Here is a 26,539-nt window from a genome sequence, read left to right on the forward strand (position 1 = left end):
TCTATACTTTTACACTGTTTTTTTTCCTGCAGTTTCAGGTTACGGGAAGTCTACATCTTGGTAAATGTATTATCAGAAATTATTCTGTGTTTTTTCTTAGCATTTTAGAAATTGGGTCTTATACTGCAAGTGATCAGCTCCTTGGGGCAAGTGATTTGAATTGATATTCTAGAATGGATTTACTTGAGTAACAAACCTGCATCCAGAGACAATTAAAGTCTTTTTTATGTGTCTTGTGCCAAGCACAGGACTGTTTGTAATTTGATGTCCAGCTGAAGAGCTGTGTCTTCTTTTATGTAACAAAAATAACTTAGTTATTTTAATGCATTCTGGATGCTTTCATGCTTTGACTTCAGTGGAGGCTAGCTTTAGAGCAAGCTGCAGGCCCCATGGCCTGCCAGACCTGCCTGAGAAGCTAGCCTGGGAATTTCATGGGAGGATTCAAAACAATCCTCAAAGACACAAAACAGCCTGCAGGTGCTGTTTGTCTGTCCCCGTGTTTTCCTTGCAGGAGAAAGTCAGGGGGTGGTGAACCCCACTGACCAATGGTGGTAATGTAGCACTTTACTAACCAATAAGAGTTTCCTTTCTGTACTTTCCACGAACTAGTCTATATAACATGGCTGTAGCAATAAACTAGAGATTCTCTCCTGTTCTGACTCCCTTGAGAGTCCGTGTCGTTCTTCCTGCCGTTCCCAATTAGAACGACATACTTTAGCTTGTGGAGTTAAATCCTTCAATAAATGAGTTCTTGGAAATCGCTTCAGAGTTCCTGTGTACATTTGTTCTGTGGAGCAATGCAAAAGGTTATGTTGACCTTAGCTAATGTGTAACTTAGTGATTAATGAGAATGATGGATCTTGATGAATCTGTAGGGTATTCATCAGGTATAAATTCAGAGATCAGGGCAAGAAAAAGATGCATTAAACATGACTCAAAAAAATTGGTATTCCCTGCTTCTTGCATATACAAAACCACCATCTCTTTGACTCAAAACAGCAGTGAATGTGATGCCTGATGAATTACAAAAGATAATAAGCAGAAGTGTGTGCATGAAGAATGAGGGTCACACACTGTTTTAACTGCTAATTAAAGAATGGTTAGGCTTAACAGGTAGGATGGAATAGGGAAACATAAATTGCCTCAATGTTTCATGTTTTATGTAGTCTAATCTTACTGTAAAGTTATGTGTTCTTACAGCCCAGAAGACTTTAAAGCATAGAAGAGTAAAGCATTTTGGATATGAGTTTCGCTATGATAACAATAATGTTGATAAAGACAAACCATTACCTGGAGGTGAGAACTTCCCTATTAAACTGTGCTTATTTTGAACTGATGTTTGAACCATTATGTAAAGCCTTTAAGTGTTGGTGAGTTATGGCTGTGAGAGTGGTTAAAGGAGACCTTTTGCTGTATATTAACCATACACAAAAGTGTTTTTGAATTTTGAGATTCATTCCAGATGTTTGTTAGTGCTTTAAGCTTGTTGTCCAGCCACTTGGAGCCAGAAGTTGTTGCCCTTTGTTGAGGTCTGGTAAAATAAGGCTTTTAGGATTGTAATTGTTCTTCCATTTTAGCTTTTTGTCCCATAAAACAATTATGTCTTACAAATTGCATATTCATTTATTTGGGGGATGTGACGTATATTGCTGTATATATTTATCTCAACCAGCTTGAAGCTTTCTGGATGCATGGTGAAATAAAATTTCCTTTGCTCTGAAAGCAATTTTGTAAAGGTTTCAATAACTCATATTTGGAGTTGAAAGCTGTGAGTCAGAGCAAAGCAAGTGAGTCATCTTACAGACGTAGATTTAAAAATAGTAAAATAGGAGAGTTAAATTCCTGTAAAACTTGAAGGTGTTTAAGGTGATGCATGTGTGCTGGGGTGGATGTAGCATGCAACAGAAGGATTCTGGTTATATTAAGATTTTAACTGTGAAGCTATATCATTGTAAGAGGATTGATCTGTGAATTGTTTTCTAGTCTCACAGACTATTTTATGTGTGAGAAAAGCATAAACACTTCTTGTGAGAAAACAAGAATAAAGATCAGTAGATTCATGGAAGGGATAGTAGTCACATGTTTGTTGGTGTTATCTTCAGCAGAATTTTTCAATCAAATCCTCAGGTGAAATATCAAACGAAAGCTTCAGTAGAGGACTATATCTTCCATTCCTGTTTCAAGACAAGCTTAACTTCAGCAGATTTTTTGGTGATATTTTAATCTAATTCAGTAACAGATTTCCAGGGAATAAATTTTTTAGAGAGCTCTCTGCACAACTGACTTTCTGCATAATAATTTGGCTTCTTGACTGCAACTTTTTTATTGTAATTGGTGCAAACTTTGTCTCTGATTTGATGTGGTTTTATTTATGTATAGAGATACTACAGTTTGCATTTGTAAGGAGTAATCTGCTTCTGAATGCAGAGGCTTTGGAAAAGTGGCCTTTCTAATTCTGAGATCTTAAAAATGTATCAGACTTGACGATTAGGCCCCCAGTTCTGATGTGTGTGTTAGCAGCAGATGAAGAGTAATCGTCTTTAATGATGGACTTGCATGTATATGAAGCTACTTCTATTCATTTTCCTAATTATATTTATTGTAAAAAGCTGTCCTGTCTTGTTTACAGTTCTGTTTCTATAACTAGGTCTTCCTGAAATTTGCAACCCATTCTTGGAGAAGTGCTTAAAGCAGGGATATATCAAACATAAACCTGATCAACTGACTGTAAATCAGTATGAGCCTGGACAAGGTAAGTTTATTTGTCCCTCAAAAATTCTGAGCTCTTTGTTTTACATAGTGGTTTAACCCTGGTATGTAACTAAGCACCATGCAGTTGCTTGCTCACTCCCCTCGCTGAGGTAGAGGAGAGAATTGGAAGATAAAAATGAGAATACTCATGGGTTGAGATCAAGACAGTTTAGTAAGTAAAAAAAAAAAAAAAAAAGGCAAAACAAAGGAAGACAAGGAAGACAAATGATGCAAAAAAAAAGTATAAAATCCTTGGACACTGGCCAATCAGTATTCAGCCAGTCCCTGCTTAATGACATCCCTGGTAAACTTCATCCTTAGTGTCATTACTGAGCATGATGTCATATAATCATATGGAATATTCTTTTGGTCAGTTGGGATCAGTTGTCCCAGCTGTGTCCCCAGCTTCTTGTGCACCCCCAGCTGACTTGCTGGCAGGGAAACATGAGAACCATGAAAGACCTTGATGCTCTGTAAACACTGCTCAGAAAGAGGTAAAACATCCATCCGCGTTTTATCTACACTGCTTTCATCACAAATCCAAAGCATAGCACCGTACAGACAACTGTGGAGCAAATTAACTACATCCCAGCCAAACCAGTAAAACTTCACTAAGAAGCAGGAGAGTGTAGCATCTAACTGTGGAATGGTGTAGGGACAGGATTTAAGCACCGGCTTAGTGTATTTCCTCTATGACCAGAGATGCTTTGAATCAAATCTAAAGTCTTAATACTGATTTCTGCACATAAGAACTTAGGTTCAGAAGTGCAGTTTTTTATACCAGTATTATGGAAACTGATGGTGTTTGAGTCCAAGGCCATGATTTGAAAACTAACTATAAAAAGATATAGGAATATATAGTCATATTTGGTTTTCTAGTTAAGTGCATTTTTTTACTCCAAACTTGTATTGCTTCCTGTAATTTGCATACAGTCTCCAGGAAATGGCTCCTGCTATTAGTACATATGATATAATGTTAGTGCATGTGATACATGGAGTCTTAAGTATGATGCAAGCAGTGTTCCTCTATTTTAGAAATAAAGAATTACTGTATTTTTGTAATTTCTCCCAAACTGAAGGCTTCTGAAGAAAAATAAACCTCTAATCACACTTCTAGGGAATAAATCACATGCCATACTTTTTGCTAAGCTTAGTCATCAAGGTTAAGTATCTGGCTTGCTTTCCAGGGTGAGTATCTCATTTGTCCTTAGGAAGAAAGAACAATGGCTTCACTCTCAGAATTAATGTCTGACAGCTATTACAGTGTCTGCTGAACAAGGGTCTGAAAAGCTGATCCTATTTGTTTATGTATCTGACAATCTGTTAAATTGATACAGTTGGGTACTTCTGGCTGGGACATCTGAGGAGATTAGTTAGAACTATAGATTTCTATCCAGAATGGAAGCAGGATTTTTTTAAAAATCAAACGAAAACTCAAGCCCAAAGCAAAATACCCTTTCTTAAGTGCAAATCAATAGGATATGAATGAGCACAGAGCACAGTCAGATTAATACTGTCTGCACCTTGGTTCTGAGCTATTTTTTCACTGGAAATTACACTTGAAATTTTAGAAAGTGAGTTATGGCTGTCAGTATCTAAGCTGGAGGGGCCACACATGAGATACATTAAACGAGGTGGGTAGATCAGTGTGGTCGTGGTTGAATTATTGGTGACAGTGTGGAGAGCTGTCAATATTCTCCTGTTGCACAGTGAATTGCACAGCCTTCAGTGTGCCTCTTAAAGCAGAGCCTCAGTGCTTTGTATCGAGGCAAGCTGTAACAAACAGGTTGTCTGTCCTTTGTTATCAAGTGATTTTCTCACTGATTTTCTGTCAGATTAAATGTTGGTCTCATAAAACACTTGTATTTTTTCACTGAAACTAATGGAATTCAGAATATTTACGTCTGGATGTAAAATCTGTATAATAAGGGGGCTTTATAGAGCTGACTGAAACTTCAGAAAATTTGTTTTCATCTCAGGAATTCTGTACTGAACCCAAAATGAACTTGGGTATAATTTTTACTAAACAAATAAAACTGTTCCAGTTTGGATGGTATAGGAATGACTGCCTTGGCTGGCAGTGGATCAGAGGAAGGTGCAGTTGCAGTTCTCTACAGCTGTCTGCTGCTCTCACTTGCTCCACTGCTGACTGCCGTTCCCCACCACGTGGTGAGATCTTGTTGTGGCATGCATACTGCTGCTAGCACTTGGTATTAAAATGTGTGACACAAGCAGGGATTAGCAGTTTCTTTCCAATTAGCAGATATGAAAGAGAAATCTAAACAGACCCTAAAAATGACTGTCCTTTTGGCAATTCTGTTACATACTTGTACTCATACACTCACTGACAGATGTATTAGTCAGGAGTTAGCCTAGCAGTGATGTGTGGTTGTCTAGGAAGTGCAAAGCAGAGGCAGGACTTGATCCTAACAGTGCCTTTGAGGTAGTAGGTCCTAATGCTGAAGCTGAAACCCTTAATGCAGTTATTTGCTTAGGAAATAGAGGGATTTGAGAGTACTCCTTTGTGAAGGGAGTGAGGAAGAAATATATGATTGTGGGTGAATTAAAGCCCAAAATTGCCATGTGTACCATAACTGTTGGTGCTAAGGGTTACACTGTCTACAAAGAGTCCAAAGTGTTTGAGCTGCTGTCTGCAGCAGGGAGAGTAATTTGGAGTCATCCAGGAGTGAGTGAGGCCTTGGAGTAACCAACCTGAACTATATTCTAGGTATTTCTATTGATTATATAAGACACTTAGGTTAAATGTGTCCATCTAACCTGGATGTGTAAATAATACAATTGCCCTGAATTCTTACAGAAGGCAATTCCCTTGTTTATGATGGGTTTTGTTTGTTCAGCCATACATCCCAGTTTTCCATATGGACATCTGTAGAAATAGAGCTTGTTAATGGAGATAGCACTCTATTGTTGTTGTTATTATTATATTGACTTTTTTGTTGTTTGTTTTTTTTAAAACAGGAATTCCCCCTCATACTGATACACATTCTGCTTTTGAAGATGAAATAATCTCTCTCAGTTTGGGAGCTGAGGTAACCTTAATGTTTGCATGTGGTCTGATGCTTTACTGAGAAGTTCCATTTTTATATTGTTAATTTGTTAATTTGATTTTCCATGGTGTCTGTCTACATTCATCCTAACTTAATATAAAGTATGAAAGGTGGTGTGATATGCTAATTAAATAAGTAATATGCAATATGATATTTTCATTGGAAGATTTGCCAGTGATATCAAGGATTTTTAAATCTTGGCACCCAGGTCTCCCTTGGCCTTCCTTCATCTTTATTTCATGCTTTAATTTCACATATTCTGCCTCAGTACTGCAGCCCTGGGCTTTCTTATCCTTTCAATTTCAATGAAAAGGCTGACTCTGGTACAGATGCTCTGTTACTTCATTGATGTAACCATAAGAAGTGAATTTCTAGGTTATTGTCTTACAGCATATCTTCGTGATGGTCTCAGAGATGGCCAAAAGCAGTGATTTTAATCATGTGAAAAATACATGTCTTTCTGGGAAGTGGACTGCCTGGAGCATTTTGAAGCTGTAAAAGGTTGGAATGCATACATTTTAACCAGGGACACAGCCAGACTTGGACCATTTCTAGATATTTCAGGTGTAGGTGTTGGATTACAGCCCGTTGGGTATCTCACAGATTTCAGTGCCTTTTCCTAATGGGTCATAAATACGGTCTTCAAGTGCAGGCAATCAAAGCACAGATGTAGTAAAACAAGCCAGTGGCCCATGAAATGCTGCTTTATTTATGACTTTTCTTTCTAGTATTCTTACAACTTTTTATGATTTCTTTGTGGTTTTGTGCACTTAGCTCTTTATCTGATTTTAAAATGAAAATATCAGTTGCAGTAATACATGAGTTACCTATTTTAGGAGTGGAATCCCCTTCTTTATTCCCATAAAATCTTACCACGGGCAAAATTTACACACTCTGTTAATAAATAATTGGATTTACACATACAGCATCAGCCTTTGGTGTCTTTCTCTTCTCTTTATTTTTCTGTCTGTAGGATGATGTTTTTCCTACCTGAATACATTAGACTCAGTGTGGTGGAAAACATGCATAAAGCCATATTTCTTGTCCTTTCTTTATTCTCCTCAACAGTAAATTGACACACATTTACATAAAAGGTACCATAAAGAAATAACCTTGCAACCCAGCTGGTTCTGTATTCTATTTTGGAAATTGGCAGACACTTCAGAGGAAAAAAAGGAAGCAGAATGCCTCATTACTGAGTAATGGAAAGAGCATTTCTTTCAATTGCTGATATGCTCGTCCCTCTAGTATCTGAGTTATGCAGATTGTGATAATTAACAACTACAAGAAATGCTTTGGCTTATGAAAAAGAAGTCTGACAGAACAGAGGACTAAACACAAACACCATCCTAGCCTGGTGACTTAGTTATCACCGCAGATTCTCAAACTTCTTATATAATCTTCACAGGCCCACAGAACTGTATAGCTTGAAGGGAATCTCTTAAGATCATGTAGCCCAAGCTCCTGCTTAAGTAGGGTCAGCAAATGTAGGTTGTCCAAGACTGTGTCCAGTTGTGTTTTGAATATTTTTGCAGATGGAGACTCCAGGACCCATGTAGGAAATCTTTTGCAGTATTTAACTTATGTCACAGTAAAAATCCAAACTGTTTCTTTGTGTTCTGATGGAATGGCATGGTTTAATGGTTTAAATTGTGCCTATTGTTTCTTGTCCTGTTGATGGACATTGTTAGGAAGAATCTGGCTTCTTCATCTTCATTCCTTCCCATCGTTTATTTATGCACACTAATAGGAGCCATCTTACCTGACTCTGAGCCATCCCTTGTTCAGGCTGATCAGTCTCAACTCTCTCAGCATCCCCTTATGTAAAGATATTCCTTAGAAATCTTTATGGCCCTGTCCTGGATTTGGTCCAATAAGTCCATGGCATTCTTGCAGTGGGAAGCCCAGTCCTGTACCAGAACTGGATAGAGTACAAGAGATACCCCCTCACCAGGGCTGATAAGTGAGGAAGGATCACCTCTCTTTACCAGCTGAGTGCTCTTCCTAATGTAAACCAAGACACTATTGGCCTTTTTTATTTCAAGAGTGCATTGGTGGTTCATGTTCAGCTTCTTGTCACCAGGAACTCAAGGTCGTTTTGGGCAAAGCTGCTTTCTAGCTTGTCAGCTGCCAGTGTGTAGAGATACATGAGATTATTCCTGACCACGTGTAGGACTTTGCACTGCTGTTTGTAGAACTTCATGAGGTTCCTGTTGGCACCAGTTGTTCAGCCTGCCCAGATCCTTCTGGATGGTGGCACAACCATCTGGTATCAGCCACTTCTCTTAGTTTTATTGTATCTGCAAATGTGCTGAATGTGTGCTCTGCCCCATCCTCCAGGTCACTAATGAAGTTGCTAAAACAGTGCTAGCCCCAGTATCAATGCCAAGAGCAGCCCACCAGTGATGTCCCCAACTGCGCTCTGTGCCACTGCCATTTTCAGTGGTACCTTGCAATCTAACTCACATTACAGAGGGTCAGTCTGTTCCTCAGTGGGGAAGGAGTTTATCCAGTAACAAAGCACTCAGTACTGTTTCATTAGAGTAATCATTGTAACTTCAATTCATTCCTGCAAACCTGATTTGTGTTGAAAAAGGAATAGTTACTGGCATGCATGTTCATTTGAGGTATAAACAAATAATTTTGAGAAATAAAGGCTCGATTTTTCACAACACTGCATTTGTCTTGCATCAGATAATCTACAGTGATCCAGGTTCTTATGCCTGTACAAAATGAGGTGGAAATGTAGGTGTGAGATCCTTTTTCCTATCTCAGTCTCATGAAACAGCTTTATCAAGAGGCACAGAGAGGCCAAGTGGTTGCCCTGGTTGGTGCAGTCCATTGTGTTTTGCAGAGTTTACAAGACAGATTAAACTTGTTTTGAAGGAGGAAAATATCATTATTGCTTTGCACTTCTGCCTAGCTTATAAAAAGTGCTGAATAGTTAGAGGGCAAAGCAGTGAGAGGTGATTTGTCTTGTCCTATAATACTTTAGTAGGAAAAGGGGGGTCTCAGGCTAATTATTCCTGTTTGTAACCCATTTCTTTGCCATCTCCTGGGAAACTGCAGACTAGAATGAGACTTCTAGAATGTCCTGTGGGCTTGTAATTGCCTTTTATAAATCACCACATGTACCCTGTCTTTATAGAAGCCTATACACTGAAAGTATTAATGAATATCAGTCTCAATGCTCCGTTACTGAATGTAACTTTATTTTATTCAGAAATTGTCATACTAGTAAGACAAGGCAATGTGGTAAATTTAGGTGAGCAATCTTTTATTAAACTTGATGGCAAATCATGTTCTGTGTCCATGATTTTGAACAAAGTACTGCAAAACAATCCTTTCTGTTGAGAATTGGTTTTATTTCAGTTAGGTGTTATTTTCAGTGCCTCCATTTGGTGTCTCTAAAGATAAGCAGTTTTACAGTATTTCGTCTTCGAAGCCTGGCCAAGTTTGCAGCTGTCTCAAAAGAATCCTAATTTTAAAGCCTGTGTTGAATTTCTCTTTGCAGGTTTGCACCAGGAGCTTGATCAATATTGAGATTTTTGTTTTTCCACTTTTCCTAATTTGCCATTTTATATGCTGCTGTGTAAGCCTTGATTCATTAAAAGTTTAGAAATACAGAAGTATAGTTTCTATTATAAGCTAAGTAGTGCTATGAATGTATTCAACCCATAGAAGAGTTTTCCCTTCCTGGGTGCAGATCTTACTACCAGTCTCAAGTTAACCAACACCCTGCAGTCCTTCCTCCTCATCTCTGCCCTGCCATGTCTGAGACTGCAGTGATAGAGAGCAAAGCACAGTCATATTTTGCTCAAAAGGGGTGTTGTGTTGGCACAATATCCTGATTTATGTTGCTGTGTCCCATTTTCCTAAGATGCAGCCTCAGGCTTGTCATTCTCTTCTCCTTAGCTCTGATTTTCCTTGCCTTACTCTGCTTCTTATGCCTTGGGCTGGCAAAAGGCTGGTACAAACACTGAGAACTGTGGTCATGCTCTGTCTAGGCCCTGACCTAATGTCTGAGGAAGGAAAGCTTTAGGGATGTCAGCCAGATTTGTGGCTCAGAGTTAAAGGGGGAGGGGCGTGAACAGATCATCCTTGATGTCTACCTAGCTTCTGTTCATCTGAACACCTTCATCATCTCTTAGCCTGTGGATCTTAAGTGCTTTGATCTGTAAAGAAAACCTGTGACTCTCTTAAGCCTCTGAAGCAGAGCAATGTTTCAAATAAAAGCTCCACCAGACGTTTTGAACAACCACTGAGTATGGTCATTTTAGAGCTGATAGAATGAGGTATGCCGCTTCTAGTCATCTCTCAGTCTGATATTTGACCCTTTTTGTGGCACTTTTGCTTCTTATCTGTTGATCTATTTCCAATCTGTTTTGGCTAGCAAACAGAAACATGTAGCTAATACTGCAGCAGCTGTTTCTGTAATAGCTGAGAGATTTTATGAGAAGCCTTTGGAAGGTCTAGACTGTATCCAGCCTTTGACAGTTAGCAGCTGTTTTGTGCTGTGCATGAGGTTTAATAAAATAGGCAGGCACTGGATATTGCTGTGTGGTCCAGCTCTTACTCTGCTTATCTTGGTTAGTTGCTAATTCAGTTTAATTTGCTGTTTACTTATATATTGCTTTATTCTTCTTGTAAGGGAAGGCAGAAAGCATCTTAAATATTTAAAGAATTACTATAGCAGTGGCTACGCAAAAGTTTTTTTCACTGTCTATGCTGGCATAAACTGCTGAGTTTAGAAGCTTGTTTGGATGAGGTAGGATTCCTAAACCTCAATAGTTTGCTTTTCCAATCCGTAAGACAAATGCAACTCAAGAAGTGCATCTTACAGTCATGGATTTTATTGGTTCTTGAAGAATAGCAACTTGCAGCAACTTTTTAGCTGGAAATCCAAATAGATGTTATTTATAACCGTATGCCAAGTTTTGTTGGTTTGTACCATTTAAAGTGGTATTTAATTTTTGAAAACTAATGAAGAGCTGCTCCATGTGAAAGGTATCCTGAGCACTGCAAGTTAAATGCATCAGGCTTTAGAAATCTGTCTCTCCCATTTGCATTTATTCTTTATAGGTATGTCCTGTGTGTTTCTTTCTGTCCATGTCATACTGTGATGGGCTTGGGTGAAATACAAGAACCACCAAAATCAAGGGAGAACTTCCTATTGATGTAATTGAACATTGAAATATGCCCTCTGAGATAAGCAACAAAGCTTGCAGCCCCTTCATGGGAATACTTACAGCAGTCTAACTGCCTCTTTTGGGAAAAGTGAAACATTCTGTTCTGGGTTTTTATTTCTGTGCTGGGTGTCTCTTCCCCATATGCATACAGGATTCTGTTCACAGATACCAACACATCCTGCTGATGTTTCCACCTGATGAGTTTTTTTAACCCTTGGAAGGATCCTGAAAGCGTGGCTTTCATGTAAAGTGTTTGGTGGGAATCTGTCCTGCAATTAAAAAATTGGTTGTTGATAGGCTGTTTTAACCAAGGGTAACAAGAGCAAGCCACTGTGTGATCAATGCAGACAAGCATTTGTTTCCCAAGCACTGTGGAATCTGCTAATCTATTTCAATTTGTGTTGAGATAGTACAAGAAGAACATTTGGTCAGAATTGCCCCCAGAACAATGATTTGATAGCATTATTTCTCTAGGAGCTTTCTGTGATATCTTCTCAGCTACTTGGGAAGAACAAAATCAAAGCTAAGGTATGACAGAGCCATATTTTAAAGTTTCGTATGTAAAAATACGAAAAAATATGAAACTTTTTTGCTCCCCTTTCATATTGGTGAGACATTACAGTTTCCAGCTGCCTCTTTGTCTGAGGTTGGGCATTTACTACCAGCGGGCCAATACCAAGTAAATAGCTCTGCAAAGGCTGGGCTCCTGTCTCCCTCTGTTGGATTTATACCAGCCTGCCTTCCTCTCCACAGAAGGAAGAAACTTATCATCCCCCACATCTTTCCATAAAGCTGTTCCCCATTATGCAAAGTCTAGTAGCTCCTACTTCAGTGCTGGAGGAGCCAGGCATCCTGTGGTTTGACTGGTGTGGGTTCTCTGATCTGCAGAATGTGCTGTGATGTGCTGTGACTTGCTGAGCTGTTTCTCCTGGGTCTGCTAGAGGGGGAAGTTGCCGTCCTCTGTCCTCTGTAGTGATTTTGTTTCCTGTTCATGGTCCATGATTTTGGCTACTGAGGATGCAGGCAGAGCTGCGGCTCCTCCTGATTCTTACCAGTTTGCTTTCTTCACAGTCAGTTGGTTGTTCTTTTTTGTTGGTTGGTTGTTCTTCATTTGTTTTGATTTGTTCTTTTTTGTTTTGTTTGGGTTGTGTTTTGTTTGAGCTGTTTAGTGTTGAGAAAGGGTTGTGGGAAGAATGTTCTCTTTGTCTCTTGAACTCCTCTGGGCAGTGTATCCAAAGTGAATGTGGAAAGAGATAAAAGAAACTGGAATTAGGAAGAGTTTGAAAATGAAATCCACTCGATATCACACATAAAAATATATTGAGATGCTATAAAAAAAGTCATATGGTTCCAGTTACTTTTGTGTGATTGTGAGAAAATTCCTACTGTGACTGAAATATTTTCTAAAATGTTTACAGTCTGCGGTAGGGCTTACAATTTTCTGATTGGGGTCATAACTGTTTAAAAATGAAGGAAAACTTCCGCTTAATTCCTTTATCGACTTGATTCTGTTTTAACAGAGCCTTTTGTCTCTAGGCTATTTGCTGTTTCTGTGGTGTGCTTATTTTGTATGCTGAGGCAGCACCATTTCATTTTCAATTCTCAGACGTCTGGCTGTTAAGGTGCTACCGTGACACACAAATAGATACTGAATTTTTCAGTGGAAGCAAATGTACTCTCTAAAAAGTGTTTTGCTATTCCATAGCTATTGCTACATATTGGTTTTCATGTGGTCGGAAAAATGTAGATAGGTAACAGTCTCCGAAAAACATTGTATTATGGTATACAGTAGCACTAATTTTAAATTAAAACAGTTTTTTTTTTCTCTTTTGCACTTCATGCCTCCCATGTATCCTTCACTGATACATGAACCATTCTTCTGTGGTGGTAAAATGAATTAACTGTTTAAAGATGAAGTTTCTATTAATTCCACTGGAAAGAATATACTTATTGTAATAAAAGAAAAGAAGCATCAGCTAGGAGACCTGTTGCTGCTGGAGATGAAATAGGTCACACGGACACAGCTCGAGGTGTGGTGAAAGGAAGAGAGAACTTTATTTCCTCTCTCAGAATTCACAGGTTTCTGACCATGGCCAGGGATTGGATGGTCAGGATAACACCTTCCCAACCGCACTGGCCACATGAAAACCAATATGTAGTGATAGCTATGGAATAGCAAAACACTTTTTAGAGAGTACATTTGCTTCCACTGAGAGATGTCCATCACAACACGTGTATCAGAAAGAATGTACACATATCTATGTTTACTGTTACTGTCCTGGGAAAGTCTTTAGGAAACTATATCAGCAAGCTCAGAAGCTGAGTTTTCAGGGTGACATAGACTATCAAAAGCAGTGCAGTCACCAGGTTGAGGGAGGGGATTCTTGCCCTCTGCTCTCATGAGACCCTTCCTGGAGTGCTGCCACAGATGTTGGCAACTCTGGGGCTGCCAACATAAGAAGTACAAAGACCTTTTGAAGAGAGTCTAGAAGAGGGTTCTGAAGTTGGTAAGAGCTGGAGCTTCTGCTGTGAAAACAGGGTGAGAAAGTTGGGATTGCTCAACCTAAAGAAGAGAGCACTCTAGAGAGTTTTCCAGTACTTAAAAGGGGCCTACAGACAGGTATTCCTTATCAGGGAGTATAGTGACAAAATGTGGAGTAATGGTTTGATACTGAAAGAGGGTAGATTTACATTAGACATGAGGAAGAAATTTTTTATCATGAGGGTGGTGAGACACTGGAAGTTGTGAATGCCCCATTGGAAGACCATGTTGGATGGTGCTTTGAGCTGGTGTAGTGGGATGTGTCGCTGCCCCTGGCAGGGGGTTTAGAATTAGATGTCTTGAAGGTCACTTCCAAACCAAGCCATTCTATGAAAACTAACAGGGCATTTGAGTTTACATTTCCGCTGGTATTTTTACAGCTGAAATAATTTTTGAGTTAGGATTTGAGCTGTCATTCTTGAAATATACTTCAATTTTTTAATAGAAACCTCTGTGTTGTTTTTTTAATAGTTAGTATTTTATTAATTTTTTTAAAGGATTTTTTATTTTGTCCAGAGGTTCATCAACGGAAGTTACTTAAACTCCCCATGTTATTTTTAGAAGGTCAGTACTTGCTGCGTGAAATGGAATCCTGTTGTCTGTTACCACTTAATAGCAAACAGGCTGAACTGGAGCATTAAAAAGTTGTTATCTCTAGCTGTTGCATTTCAACTGTACTTCAGTTTTGGAATTTAAGAAGGAAATCTAATTTCATTAGATGTTGTCGTCATCTCTATTGTCATAGGAGCCTGTTTTAAGACTGTGGCAAATTTCATGTAGAAATGCCTAGTCAGTCAATAATGGTAATCACAAGAAGCCTATAAGCAGAGAAACAAGCTTAACTTGTTAAGCTCCTGCTGTGGTGTATTGTCTCTCTTGGCTTTGGACAGGACTTTGTAATAGCAGTAAGTGTAGCATGCAGGGTTTGAAATCTGTCTACATTTATTCTATCTTTACAAATCTGAGTATTTCATATGCTGTAATGTTCTGTTTTTCTTACCAGCTATGTTTTGGGAGGAGTTTCTCCACAGAGCTCTTGTTGCAGTAGAGTTGAACTTTTGCTGAGGAAGTGGCAATTTTGAGCAGTTAAAGTGTGCTGGAGCTGTCAGACCTGTGATGCTGATACACTTGACAGAAAGATTGTCAGTGGATGTCCTGGTTTAGGACAGTCAACCCAGGACAGTGGAAGAGTTGTGCCCTTTGCAGAGAAGGAAGTAGGCAGGCAATCTGTTGGTGCTGCCCAGGGACACTTCAGGGAAAACCCTGGTATGTTTGCTGGGGCAGCAGAGGAATGGATGGAGGAAACCAAGGTTGATGGTGCAGCAGAAAGCAGTGGAAGCTGGACACTTCAGAGTTCCTTGGGAGGTGTTCTTGTTCCTTCTGCCCTTCCTGTTACTACCTGCAAGTCTGCCGTGTGTGTTCACACATTTGTAAATCCAGGGCCAGATGTTGAGGCCCTGGTTACAACGCTTTTGTGTAATTTTGGCAACATTATGAGAAGATAGTCATTGTGCTAATGAAGCAGATGGAGGGAATGACAGCAGAAAGAGATTACATTGTTTATGATGAAAATCAGCAGTGTTGGAGTACTGCCTGTCCAAATTTCAGAATGTGTTTTTCCTTTATGGTTATTTTCCCTGCTTTGAAATAACATGTACATGTCAGATGTGTGGGACCTCTGTGGGGTGAAACAGCAATTGAGTAATTGATAAAACAGTTTTCTTCAAATTGTTTTAAGGAAGTGTCTTTATGTCATGCAGTGTTTTGAATTGTACTTTATGGCCACAGGAGACATCATTAACTAAGAAGATGTCTTTCATTTGCTTTCATTAGTTATTTGGGTTTTTTGGTTTTTCTTTTTTTCTTTGTTTTCTTTTTTGGTGGGGGGGGAGGGTTTGAGGGTTGTATGTTTTTGACTGCTAAGGAATGAAGTTTCTTAATGTACATAAGCAATTTCTTTAAATTCATGCCCAGATCTTTGTTCCTCAGTAGATTTCCCTTTTATAGTGAAGATGTAGAGGATTAAGAAACAGGTCATATAGTAGTTTCTGTAGCAATAGATTAAAAAACATGTTTTGTCAGCCCTTATGAGATGTGACGCAAGAATTAGTTTTGGAAGGCAGAGTTTGCATGTCTCGTGTCCTGGCAGTTTAATTGTAATGATCTCTGGGACAGCTGTTAGATGCAGGTATGAGAGGGACTAGCTGACCTTTGTTTCAAATGGTGAGTGCATAAATTCATCATTTCATCCCTTTGAATTACAGGTATTCAACACCACACTGTTTCCATACTACTTTCTCAGTACATAGGGGCCAAGATTTTAGTGATGATAATAGTGCAGGAAGAGGTTTTAATTAAAGCAGAACTGTTTTAAACAGAGTTGAATCATCTGCTGAGTCCATACTTGGATGCCTTATTTAATAATTAGTTGTCAACGGTATTTGGTCTAGGATTAAGACACTGAAATGTTGGTGTTTATAAGTAGGTGTGTACCTGTGCTCTGCATGCCTGAGCTCCTCTGTAACCAATGGGATTGTGTCAGTCCAGCCTATGGGGTAATTCAGCTCATGCTGAGTTAGACATCTATTGCTTCATTTCATATGCTTCAGTTCCCTAAAAGGTTGTTGAAAAATATAAGGCCAAATGTAGATCTTAGTCTTGAACTGATTTTCCTGTTTCTACTCTAGACTTAAAGTTAGCCTGAATTTCTGTACTAGAGCACTGCAAGCAGAAATCTAAGACCTGCAGAGGAGAATAAGGTTTGATGAACAATCCTAGTGTTTGTAGAGAGTGAGGGAAGATGGTTTTCCATAATGTAGGCTAATGAATATGCAACATGTTTTACCCATGCTTTGAAATACACTGAACCTGCAAGGACTTAAGCTATTTCACAACAGCTGGTGGATCTGTGCCACACCAGTACTTGGTATGAGTCTACGCTTCAAATGGAAATATCTCAGGTCCTCTTTCCTGCAAATTACCTGTTTTATTCCATGTTTGGCAATATTACTCAACCAAAGTCTGTTTTTTCCTGTATCAATTATTGTTTATGTTGTATGGAGGCTTTATTCACTGTTCCTCACACTGCTTCTGCTGTAGAAAACTTGCAATTAAAGCCTGTAATGGTTGATGACAGAATGATAAATGTACAGGTAGTGTGGAATGGACATAAATTTACAGTTGAAGGGAGTCCTGCTTACGTGTATCTGCAACCTCAGTAACATGAGAATTGTGTGTGTTTCCACAGGTATTGGTAAACAATCAATGGTTTAGAAAGGTGAGATGTGCTTTTTGAATACTGCAGTCTTTCCCTTTCTACTTAGATATTGAAAATCTCTTGAGAACTTCTCTAAATGTGTGGAAGAATTACAGATATGCCACAGCATCACGTAGACCATGTGCTACCACATTTAGGATCCTCCAAAAATCATACTTGCAAATAAATTTGTGCTTATTACAGAACAGCTGTGTCTGTGTTGTAAGGACTTGTTCAGTGGTTTCTTGGTGGATATTTGGTACAGTATTAGACATATAAATAAGGATTATTTGCTTTCAGGACATAGAATAATACATTAAATGCGAGTCTGGGGAGATGTAACTGAGGACACAAAACTGCTTTTGTATGATGTCTGGGCTTACATTTTAACAGATTGAGCCCTCTGGAGGCCATCAGGGTCAGGATGTGTAGCAGTCCTCCTGTGCTCTTCCATTGAACTATACTCCACTAGAAAGCAAGTGATGCAAAATCTTAGAAATTGTCTCTTCTTTGGAAAGGAAGATGAATGAATTTAGTTAATTTTTGGTGCATTCTGCCCTGGTATAGTTGTGTGCAATTCCCTTTATGTCAATGTAGCAGGATACGTAGATGTGAGGAAAGATGTATGACTGAAAGAATGGAAAATATGATAGAGAAGGCTAAGTGAGTAAAATAAATTAAATGAAGACTTACAGCATTAGCCTCTTGCTTTCTGTGTACTAAAAGAGTTGGAGCTAAGAGCTAGGGAGGCAATTTATTAAAGGATGAAGATAAAATGTTAGTGAGAATGAATAAATTGTTTCTTGTTGAGAACTTGACAGAGTCTTCATCTCTGGATTCATAAAAGGACATGAAGGTCTTATGCTTTAACCAAAGATGGCATTTTCCAGAAAGGAGAGATCTATACCTGTTAGTGGAGAGAGAGAGGGAAGCAGTGGTAATGCAGCTGTTGCCTTTTACTGTAGGGGTTGAAAGCATTTTATCTAATATTCAACATTGAGTTTTAACACAGGTAATGATTTGGGAAGGTGCAAAGACTACAGGTAATGTCCTGACATACAAAAGAAACTTGGTGACTTTTAGAGGCGATAGGAACTGACATATTTAAAGGCTTTTGAAACGAGTCAGCTTGAGAAGACACATGAGTGAGGCACAAAAATTATAGCAACTATAAGTGATTTTAGATTGAGAACAGCAGCAGTCAGAAGTTGGTGGGATGGTACCAGAAGTACCACCAGTGTCTCAACCTCTGCCAAGGCTGGGCAGAGATGTCACTGGACATCACGAGGAGCTGGCATCTAGCTTAGTGAGGTGACTGATAATTTCTAATAGCTTAGAGTTGGTGAACCTCCAGAGATGAATCACTGTGTACAGAAGGAGAGTGGTGTATATTCCAGCTAGCTGGGACAAGGCTTGCAGAGAATTAGTTCCTCCATCCAACTATGGTTAGCTTGAAAATTACAGTAGTTCTCTTCTTGTGCACTACCTGAATCTTTTAGACAGAGGCCAGACAATAAGGGAATTTGTATCGTGTAGTTGATGGCATACAGAATAACTAGGAGTGATAATGGTGTACTAATCAGTGGGTGGACTCAACTCCATGGACTTATCAAGAAAATCATAACAAGGTGAGACCTCAGATATAAAAGAATGAAGTGCTGTCCATATATTGAAATATTTTTTAAACACTCATATGCTAGACTTTAAGAAGAAGAAATGCATAGATACTTAAAATGACACAGAGAATTCAGGAAGATAGTGACATGTTGCATGGATGGAAAATTGAATACAGTTTTTGAAGAAAGAAAGCTTAGTAAGTATATTAAGAATCCGAGTAACATCACCATAGTGCCTAAGTGGACAAACAGGCTTAGCAAGAGATGGTATGCTTTGGTATAGATCTGATATGGGGGAGGCCTGCACATGTGTTGAGAGATTTTTGAGAAAGGCAGTACTGAAGTAGTTCATTATCATGGTTGTCAATGCTGCACTCATTTTCTGAAGTATGGCCAGAGAACATGATACACGATGTAAATATTTGCGTATATTATGTAAGGTAAATTTGCGATGATGTGGATTATTCAAGAAAGATAATCCTAATTGCCTTCCTTTTAAAATTCATCATTTTCTGAATCCCAGATTTTGGAATTTAGCATTATTTTTGCAGTGAAAAGTGCTGTATGTTACCAATTAATTGACATGGTCCTGTGTGAGCCAGCAGACTCTTGTCTCTTCATAGAGCCCCACTGTGTTGTTCAAGCTCCATGTGTGGGCTTTAAACCTCTTGGCTGTCTTATAAGTAGACATTCTTTTTCATCTGTTTTACATGTGGGAAACTGTTATGTAGGCTGATAATCTGTCTTTGCTCTCTGAAAATTCAGTAAATAATGTCAGAGACTTCAGAAGCATTCCACATTGTACTTTTTTTAGCTTTAGAGTATGTTTCGTCTAAGGTCGTCTATTAATATCAAATACAAATTGCATTAGAGACAAAGCTTAGAAAAATAATTGTCAATCCCCACTGTAGCTGTGAATATCTTATGACATTGTCCTTATAGCTCAGTTGCGTTATTTCTCTTTTGCCTTTGAGTCTTGTCTTGTTGACAGACCAGTCATTCACCTTCATCCTCCTGCTCCTTCATGAAGTACAGTACCACTGCACTGAAAGGTGGTGCAGACTTTTTCACCCTGAGGTGTTAAGAAAAAGATACTTTATTCCCTTTTTATGTTGGATTATTTTCTGATTTTTGGACTTTGCCATATTTTATGACACAGGAACAGTGTTTGCGATGTGGGTGTCTCTTTGCTTTGATGTTTAGTCGTCTTTGAAAGCTGTTTACTGCTTCATGTGCATCCTTGTCATGAACACGCTCTTAAATAACTTGGCATCTTGACAAGTTATTTAAAACCACAAGTTGATATTAGCTGTTTGCTTCTTTTAAGTTTTTTTGCTATATTCGGAGACACACTTTTTCTATAGTAGAAGTAAAAATGGTAAAACTTTTATAGCACCCACTGTTTTTATTTTTTGATTGTAATCCTTGGATGATGCACCATGAGCTAGCTGGAAATTTGATATTTATTGACTTTACCATCTAAGAAAAAAAAAAAGAAAATAGGTAAAAACAAAAATAGTAATTGGAAATAGCTCCTGTGGAGCAAAGCTGTCATGAAGCAGATTGATTCAGCAGTGGCAAAGTTGCTTTATTGATTGTAAGTCCTTAGTAAATTAAAAAGAGGAGCAAATGCGTTAATCTTCTGTGTGCATGTGTGTTTGACAGTGACAATTGAGAATGCTTTGCCAGAATGAAGACACAGAGGAGTGTGGGAATGTTATCTACTTCAGTCAGTAACAGGCTTGCCAGAGATAAAAAGAGAGTTCTTCAGAAATCCTTCTGGGTTAAATGTTCTTTACTGTGCTGTAAACAAAGCATAGAAGAAGTACTCCTGCTTGGTGTTTTAAGCATTCAGGTACAATTAATCTAGGTAAAGGAATGAAGCATAGGAATTATATTAATTTTTTTCAGATGTTCCTTAAATTTTATTCTCTGTCTCAATTGCAATGTCAAATTTGTTGTTAATAGATCAGTGCAAAACCTTAATATATTCTAGCTGAGGCCTCAGTCTCCTTCATAAGCAAAAGTCAGTTTTGGATTTGGATTTTTGTCTCTTTTAATTACTGCTAATTACTTGATGTTGTTGCCTGTTTACAAGTAAAGTAAACCTTTATTTATATTTTCCTTCCCAAATCATCCCAGCTTCTCATAAGGATGAAATTCAGTTAGATTGGGGAGCAGCTACACAAAGTGAGATTATAATATAGAAGCTTTCCCTTCCTAGAAAAGTAGAAAGCAAGAACAGAGCTGGGTTTCTGTTCTGGTGAGAACTAGATGTTACCAAGATAAATTCTTGCTTTTCAACCTCAAATTCTTTATCATCAGCAATTTTGTTTCATGTATTTCTTGTTGGATTAGAGCAGCTGAAATTCAGTCAGGAGAACATGCTCTTCTCTATTTTCCTCCCACTGCTGTCTGAAAATCCAGTTGGCAGGCATAGTTTTATGGTCTCTCACTCCCAACATGTCACCTGCCTATAGAACACTCTGAACCTCTGCACATTTGTTTAGAAGCCAGGGTTTGAGGAGCATCTCCTGTGAAGCGACTCTGGGGCCACACAGATGGTCGGCAAAAAGGAATTGGAGATGAATGTGGTAAAACATCAGAGAAGGCAGGGATCTGGATATACTGTTGTTTCCCACTACTTCATATGGAGTCACCAGCCTGGCATGCAGAAGTGAAAGGGAACAAGGTCCTCTTTTGGGCCCTGGAGAGAGATGGGAAATGGAACTGCAGGGGACCCATTAGAGGTCTCCTCATTTATTCATGGATAAAGTGCAGTTCTTTAATATCCTCTGGAAGAACAGAGCTTTGTAGTTACTACTAACTCAGAAAGAGGACCAGTGGGGTAATGTGATTCCTTCTAGGAAGGAATCTGGACATTCTTGTGTTCAGTTTATCATGCCATAATGCTGAAGAACCCGGACTCTGTCTTGCCCCCTCACACCTGTCCTCAGCAGCAGTGAGCCAGAGAAGCAAAAGACAGACTGAGGCATCGTCTCACCTATTTCATCCTACCGCTTTACTGCCCATTTATTTTCTTTTCATGCTTTTTCTTTCCTTACTTGCTGGTCCTGATTAGTTAACATGTGATTTATTTGCCTTGCCAGATAGCTGCATCTTTTTACAGAGACTTGCTGCTTCTTGTGCTTTACAGAATAGCATCCCCATCACATTTGTAAAGCCCACTATATTTTCTCCTTCCTCAACCCGTGCTTCTTTGAGGTTTCCTAGAAGAAGCAGTGAAGTCCAAGGGAAGGAGTACAGTATAGCCAGTGGCTGCCATTCATCTATTTGTGTAACTATTGAAACGTTCCATGATCATTAACCAGAGCTTTTAGTTATGCTTTTTTACTCTTCCCCAATATCCCTCTACCCCTTTCACCTCCTCTGTTTGTCAGCCTTGTCAGTTCTTGCTGTGAATACAGATAGCCCAACAGGAGAAGCTGTGTCACTATCTGAGTGGTAGTACAGCATAAATAATTTTTTTCCTAAAAATGTAAACGCCATTGTGCTTTGCTTCAGTGTGCACAACATTAAACACTAATTGTTGTTAGTGGCAATTTGTAGTGTTTAAGAGTCTTGCTTACTCAGTCTCTGTCATGCTGAGTTTTTGTGCTGAATTACTGATTGTTGCACCACTTTTTTCTTTGTTAAATGCATCTGTACGCAGAAGGAGAACTGCCTAATTTGTTTCAATCTGGCATACTGGAGTAAGTCTGCTTTTAAATTGCATACTTAGTAGGTTACAAATCAGATGGCAACATTTTCATGGTGCTAATTCTCCGGTGTACCAGGAACTGCTGACTTGAATAGGTTTTGACCACTTTTCTTTTTCAGTAAGTCTTCTGTAACTCATTTGGCTTGCTTAAATGACCTGCTCCTTATTTTCCACAGCAAGAGTTTCTCTCATTTGGGAAATGTAAAAGGATAACATTCCTAGCCCAAGCAGAAGCAAAATGTACCACTGCCATCTGGGCTGTGAAAATGGAATAAAGCTGAAAGCGTTACCTCAGTATATTGCTGTGGCTGGAAGCCAGATGGCAGATAATAAAAAGATGGTCTGGTAGTTGGCATGTTAGTCAGGATCTTGGGATGTACTTGTTGTGCTTCAAATCTCCAAGAAAGTCGGCAGTTTGGAAATTATTTCTCTCACCTAATACTTCTTATGTGAATGTTATGTATCTACTGAGCTAATTGTCTCAGCTCCACTGTGAATGGATAAGCAATTCCAGAGGGCATAGGGTCATTCCACATCACTTAGCTATACATTTTACACTAGGATGAGTAACCCTCTGGAGAAACTTGTTTCTCTGCCTAGACATCACAAAAAGACAGTAGCTGATGGCCTTAGTCCAGGTACATAACTTTCAGATGCTTGAGATCCAGCAAATGAGCCCTCTCTTCCTCTCATGCAGCTGCCTTTAGTTGAGGGATGGCAGTCCTTTCCTTCCTCACAGCTACACACAAGATTGAACAGTGCTACTGTTCTTACGAAGTATTTATTGTAAAAAGGAATTGATAAGTAGTTTTAATTATCTCTATATACATATATTTGTGGCTGCTTGAGATTTGAACATAGTGCTGAAAGGGAGAGAGCATTAGGACATTAGGAGACCTGGAGACTTTTGCATCCCTAGGAAATATGTAGCTGCTTCGTAGCAGTATTCAGTTGAACACATTAGAGAGACAATGCTAGGACTTGAGAATACCTGGCTTGCATATGAAGCTCTGTAAAGTCATGCTCATTCATGGTGACTGGTTTTGTTTCTTTTTAGATTGTGATGGATTTCAAACACCCCGATGGCCATACAGTAGCAATTATGCTGCCCCGATGCAGTTTATTGGTGATGACTGGAGAATCCAGATACCTGTGGACACATGGGTATGTGTAAGAGTCCCTTCATTGCTGATAATAGAGGAATAATAAATGTTGTTTGTTTGCTGCTTTAATGACATTCTGTGTTTAAAATCACCTAAAATAAATAAAGTTGAGTTTTATAATTTTAAAAATTATTAATTCAAATTTATATTTTTATAAATATAAAATATAAATATAAATTCAGAGAAAATTCACACTGCTGCTCAGATGCTGCTTAGGTTAAATTGAAAAACTTAGAGATTTAGGAAGCTAATTGCCAGTCCCTGAGGTGTAGTTTCCTGCTGCTGTCACAAGTGAAGTTTCAGTCAGAAATCGCTCTCACATCTGCAGTGTGGAAGTTCTCAATGACTGAGCTGGCAAAGAATTGATTGTAGTGCAATTAGTGTCACCATTCCCTTTCTCTCTTTTCAACCCACATCTTTTCCCATTGGATCACATATGCCAAAGGCTTGAGGGAAAGGCTAGTTTAAGAGATTGACTTCCCCTGCACTGAGAGCCCGAGGGTGGCAGAGGGGAGTCTTCCTGAGCTGTTCCCAGCTGCTTTGGGGACACTTTAGCTGCTGGTAAGACTGCATTGAGCAGTTTTGGGATGCTGCAAAGAGATTTCTTTAAATATGTCTTGGGGCTTTGCTTATTGTAGAATTTAAATACATGCTTTTTAAATTGTGCACCACTGGGAGATGCTTACAATTAGAGTGCTGAAATTGGCAAAAAGGCTAAAACCTTGGTGAGCGCTGAGTGTGACAGTAATACATTTCAGGAACATATGGCAACCCTGTGTTGGACAGAATTGCCCATAGTAAGCATTTCTTCCTTTGACCCAAGCCATCACTGGTTCAGCAGTCAGTTGGAGACACTAATTGCATTCTGTGTAAATTAAAAACCAAATCCTTTATTGGCAGAAAATTTTCTGCCTTTTAATTTTGCTGGTTAATATGTATTATGAAAACAGGGTGACTATAAACTCCCTGACAACCTTTACATTGTTAATTTTATAGAGTTCTTATGCCATCTGTATATTCCCTTGTGTCGTGGTTTTGAACCAGTAATTAACAAAAAGGGGAAAAAATAATTATTTATTTCTTGCTGTGAGATATGGATTAAAACAAGAGCAAACCAGGCATAAAACTTAAAAGAAATAAAGAAAGTTTATTGACAAACTACAAGAATAAGAACACCAGAATAAACATTTAGAAAAACCTTTTCATTTCTCACTGCCCACCATTCTTTTGTTGACATGACAACAGAGACAAAAACTTTAGAACTTTGATGGTTTAAACAGTCCCAATTCCTTCTATAGTCTTTTCCTCAGTTTCTGTAGAGAAACAGAAGTTCCTTTCTGTTAATTTATGGAGTTTCTCACAAGAAAACTATTTTTGTTATAGTTCTCCGTTTCTTTGATATCAGCTGCCCAGAGCTGCTGTTATCAAAGACCACCCCTCCCATTCCACATCACTCTGAAATGTGTTATGGGTCATGATGTTTAGGGATAGTATTTTTAAGGATAAGTTAGTCAAAGGCAAACAGTATTCTTCATCTGTTTCTGTGAGCTTCACTAGAAAACAGTTTTCTCATTGCCTCTCAAGGCTTCAAATCTCTCAGCACTTCACTATACCATAATTACTCTACTTTTTCTCAAATTTACACTTTGAACACTTTATTCCTCCCCATACTCCATCATGAATTAAAGGAGTTTTTTTCAGGACTTCATTGTCCATCTCCATAGTTTTAACAGAAAGATATTTCAGCTTAATTAAAGCATCTTCTTAATTCTCTACCTTTCTTGAAGTTTCTTTTCTTTCTTGCCACTAGTAGTTTATAAAGTCTCTTTTCATGTTGATCACTCTCCTTTTCTCTCTCTGGATAAAAAGATTAATCCGCAAGTCTCATCTGGATAAGAAAGAGTTAAAATCCTGCCCAAGCTTTTGTAGATGGTTCGGTGATCTCTGCTGAACAGGAGCTGGAGCTGTCTGCGATGAAAAGTTCCTCATAGCTGCTCTGGAGAGCATGGTCACCGTCTCTGTTTGCAGCAGGCCCAGAGCCCCTCTCTTTCTTCACTCAGCAGTTTTTTAGTGAATGTAGTTACAGCAAAACCTGCAGCCGAGCCAGAGATTGGGCCGGGCCCGGCCCAGCCTGACCTGGCCCGGAGCAAGCCCCCCCGCAGGCCCCATCTCCCGGCCGGGAGATGGGGCAGGCCCAGAGCCCCTCTCCTTCTTTACTCAGCAGTTTTCTGGTAAATTCCATCACGGCAAAACCTGCAGCCAAGCCAGGAACCGGCCTGGCCTAGCTTGGCTCGGAGCAAGCTCCCGCAGGCCCCATCTCCCGGCCGGGAGACGGGAGACGCGGCAGGCCCGGCCTGGCCCCTGCCCCGGCCGCGTGGCCTGGGCAGGGAACCGGAGGCCAGCCGGAGGTCTGCTACCTTTCACAGCCAAGCAACAAAGAGAACAACAGAGTTCTGGTTTTTTTTACTTCAAGGTGAGGTTCACAAGTTGATCTCACTTTTCAATAGCTAAAACTGCTGTCAATTCTCAGCAATGACCGATGATTGGTCATGAGAAAGACTTCAGGTAGTCCCCAGCAACTCTAACTTTCCTTAAAGGTAAAGTAACTCCATGACACCTTGTTAAATTAAATAGTTGTAAAAAGCACTTGGTACTTCTGCTGTGCATCAATTATAGAAACCCAGGGCAGCGAACTCCCTTGTTGTTTGATATACAGGACTCAATACAGATACCAGCATTGTAAGCTTCTTATGCTGTTCTGTCAAATACCATCAGTTGTCTTTTGGAAAGGTCCTGTACAGCTCTGAGAACACAGTGCAGTTTTCATGTCAGTGACATTGCTGGGAAGCTGGTGAGCAGTCCTCAACCCCAGGCATCAGGCAGCTCCATGGGCTGTGCTGAAGCCAGGTTGGAACAAGAGTCAAGGTGGGGGCTATACACAGAGAGAGCTGGGGATACATCTGACGCTGTAGCTGGAACAAAGGCCACCGGGACAGCCTCCATTTAAAATTAGCTCCAAGGGGAACAAGGGCTTCCCCTTTCTGAGGTCTCAGCTTTCCCCAGGGCTACCAGTTCTGCTCCTTCCAAGCCAGCCCTGGGCAGCCACACTCCCAGGAGGCAGTAGGATGCATGCTGGGCACTTGCAGTACTGGCCAGCAGGCATTGAAGGTGGAATAGTGTACCTGTCTGTTAAAATGTGGAATGAGATTATTACTTAACTCCTTTGTACCTTC

At 39.4% G+C, this 26,539-nt stretch overlaps 1 protein-coding gene across 5 annotated transcripts in view; it reads left to right on the top strand.

Moving 5' to 3' along the window:
- Positions 1 to 26,539, top strand: part of ALKBH8 (alkB homolog 8, tRNA methyltransferase) — a 47,132-nt gene that overhangs the window by 8,078 nt on the left and 12,515 nt on the right. For all 5 annotated transcript variants that reach the window (XM_058829327.1, XM_058829325.1, XM_058829324.1 and 2 more), the window contains 4 exons: positions 1,201 to 1,296; positions 2,648 to 2,752; positions 5,731 to 5,801; positions 23,201 to 23,307. In XM_058829327.1, coding sequence (XP_058685310.1) covers positions 1,201 to 1,296; positions 2,648 to 2,752; positions 5,731 to 5,801; positions 23,201 to 23,307 — 379 coding nt within the window. The remainder of the gene's footprint in view (positions 1 to 1,200; positions 1,297 to 2,647; positions 2,753 to 5,730; positions 5,802 to 23,200; positions 23,308 to 26,539) is intronic.

The sequence above is a fragment of the Poecile atricapillus genome, chromosome 1, assembly GCF_030490865.1.
Source record: "Poecile atricapillus isolate bPoeAtr1 chromosome 1, bPoeAtr1.hap1, whole genome shotgun sequence".
Taxonomy (NCBI): Eukaryota; Metazoa; Chordata; class Aves; order Passeriformes; family Paridae; genus Poecile; species Poecile atricapillus.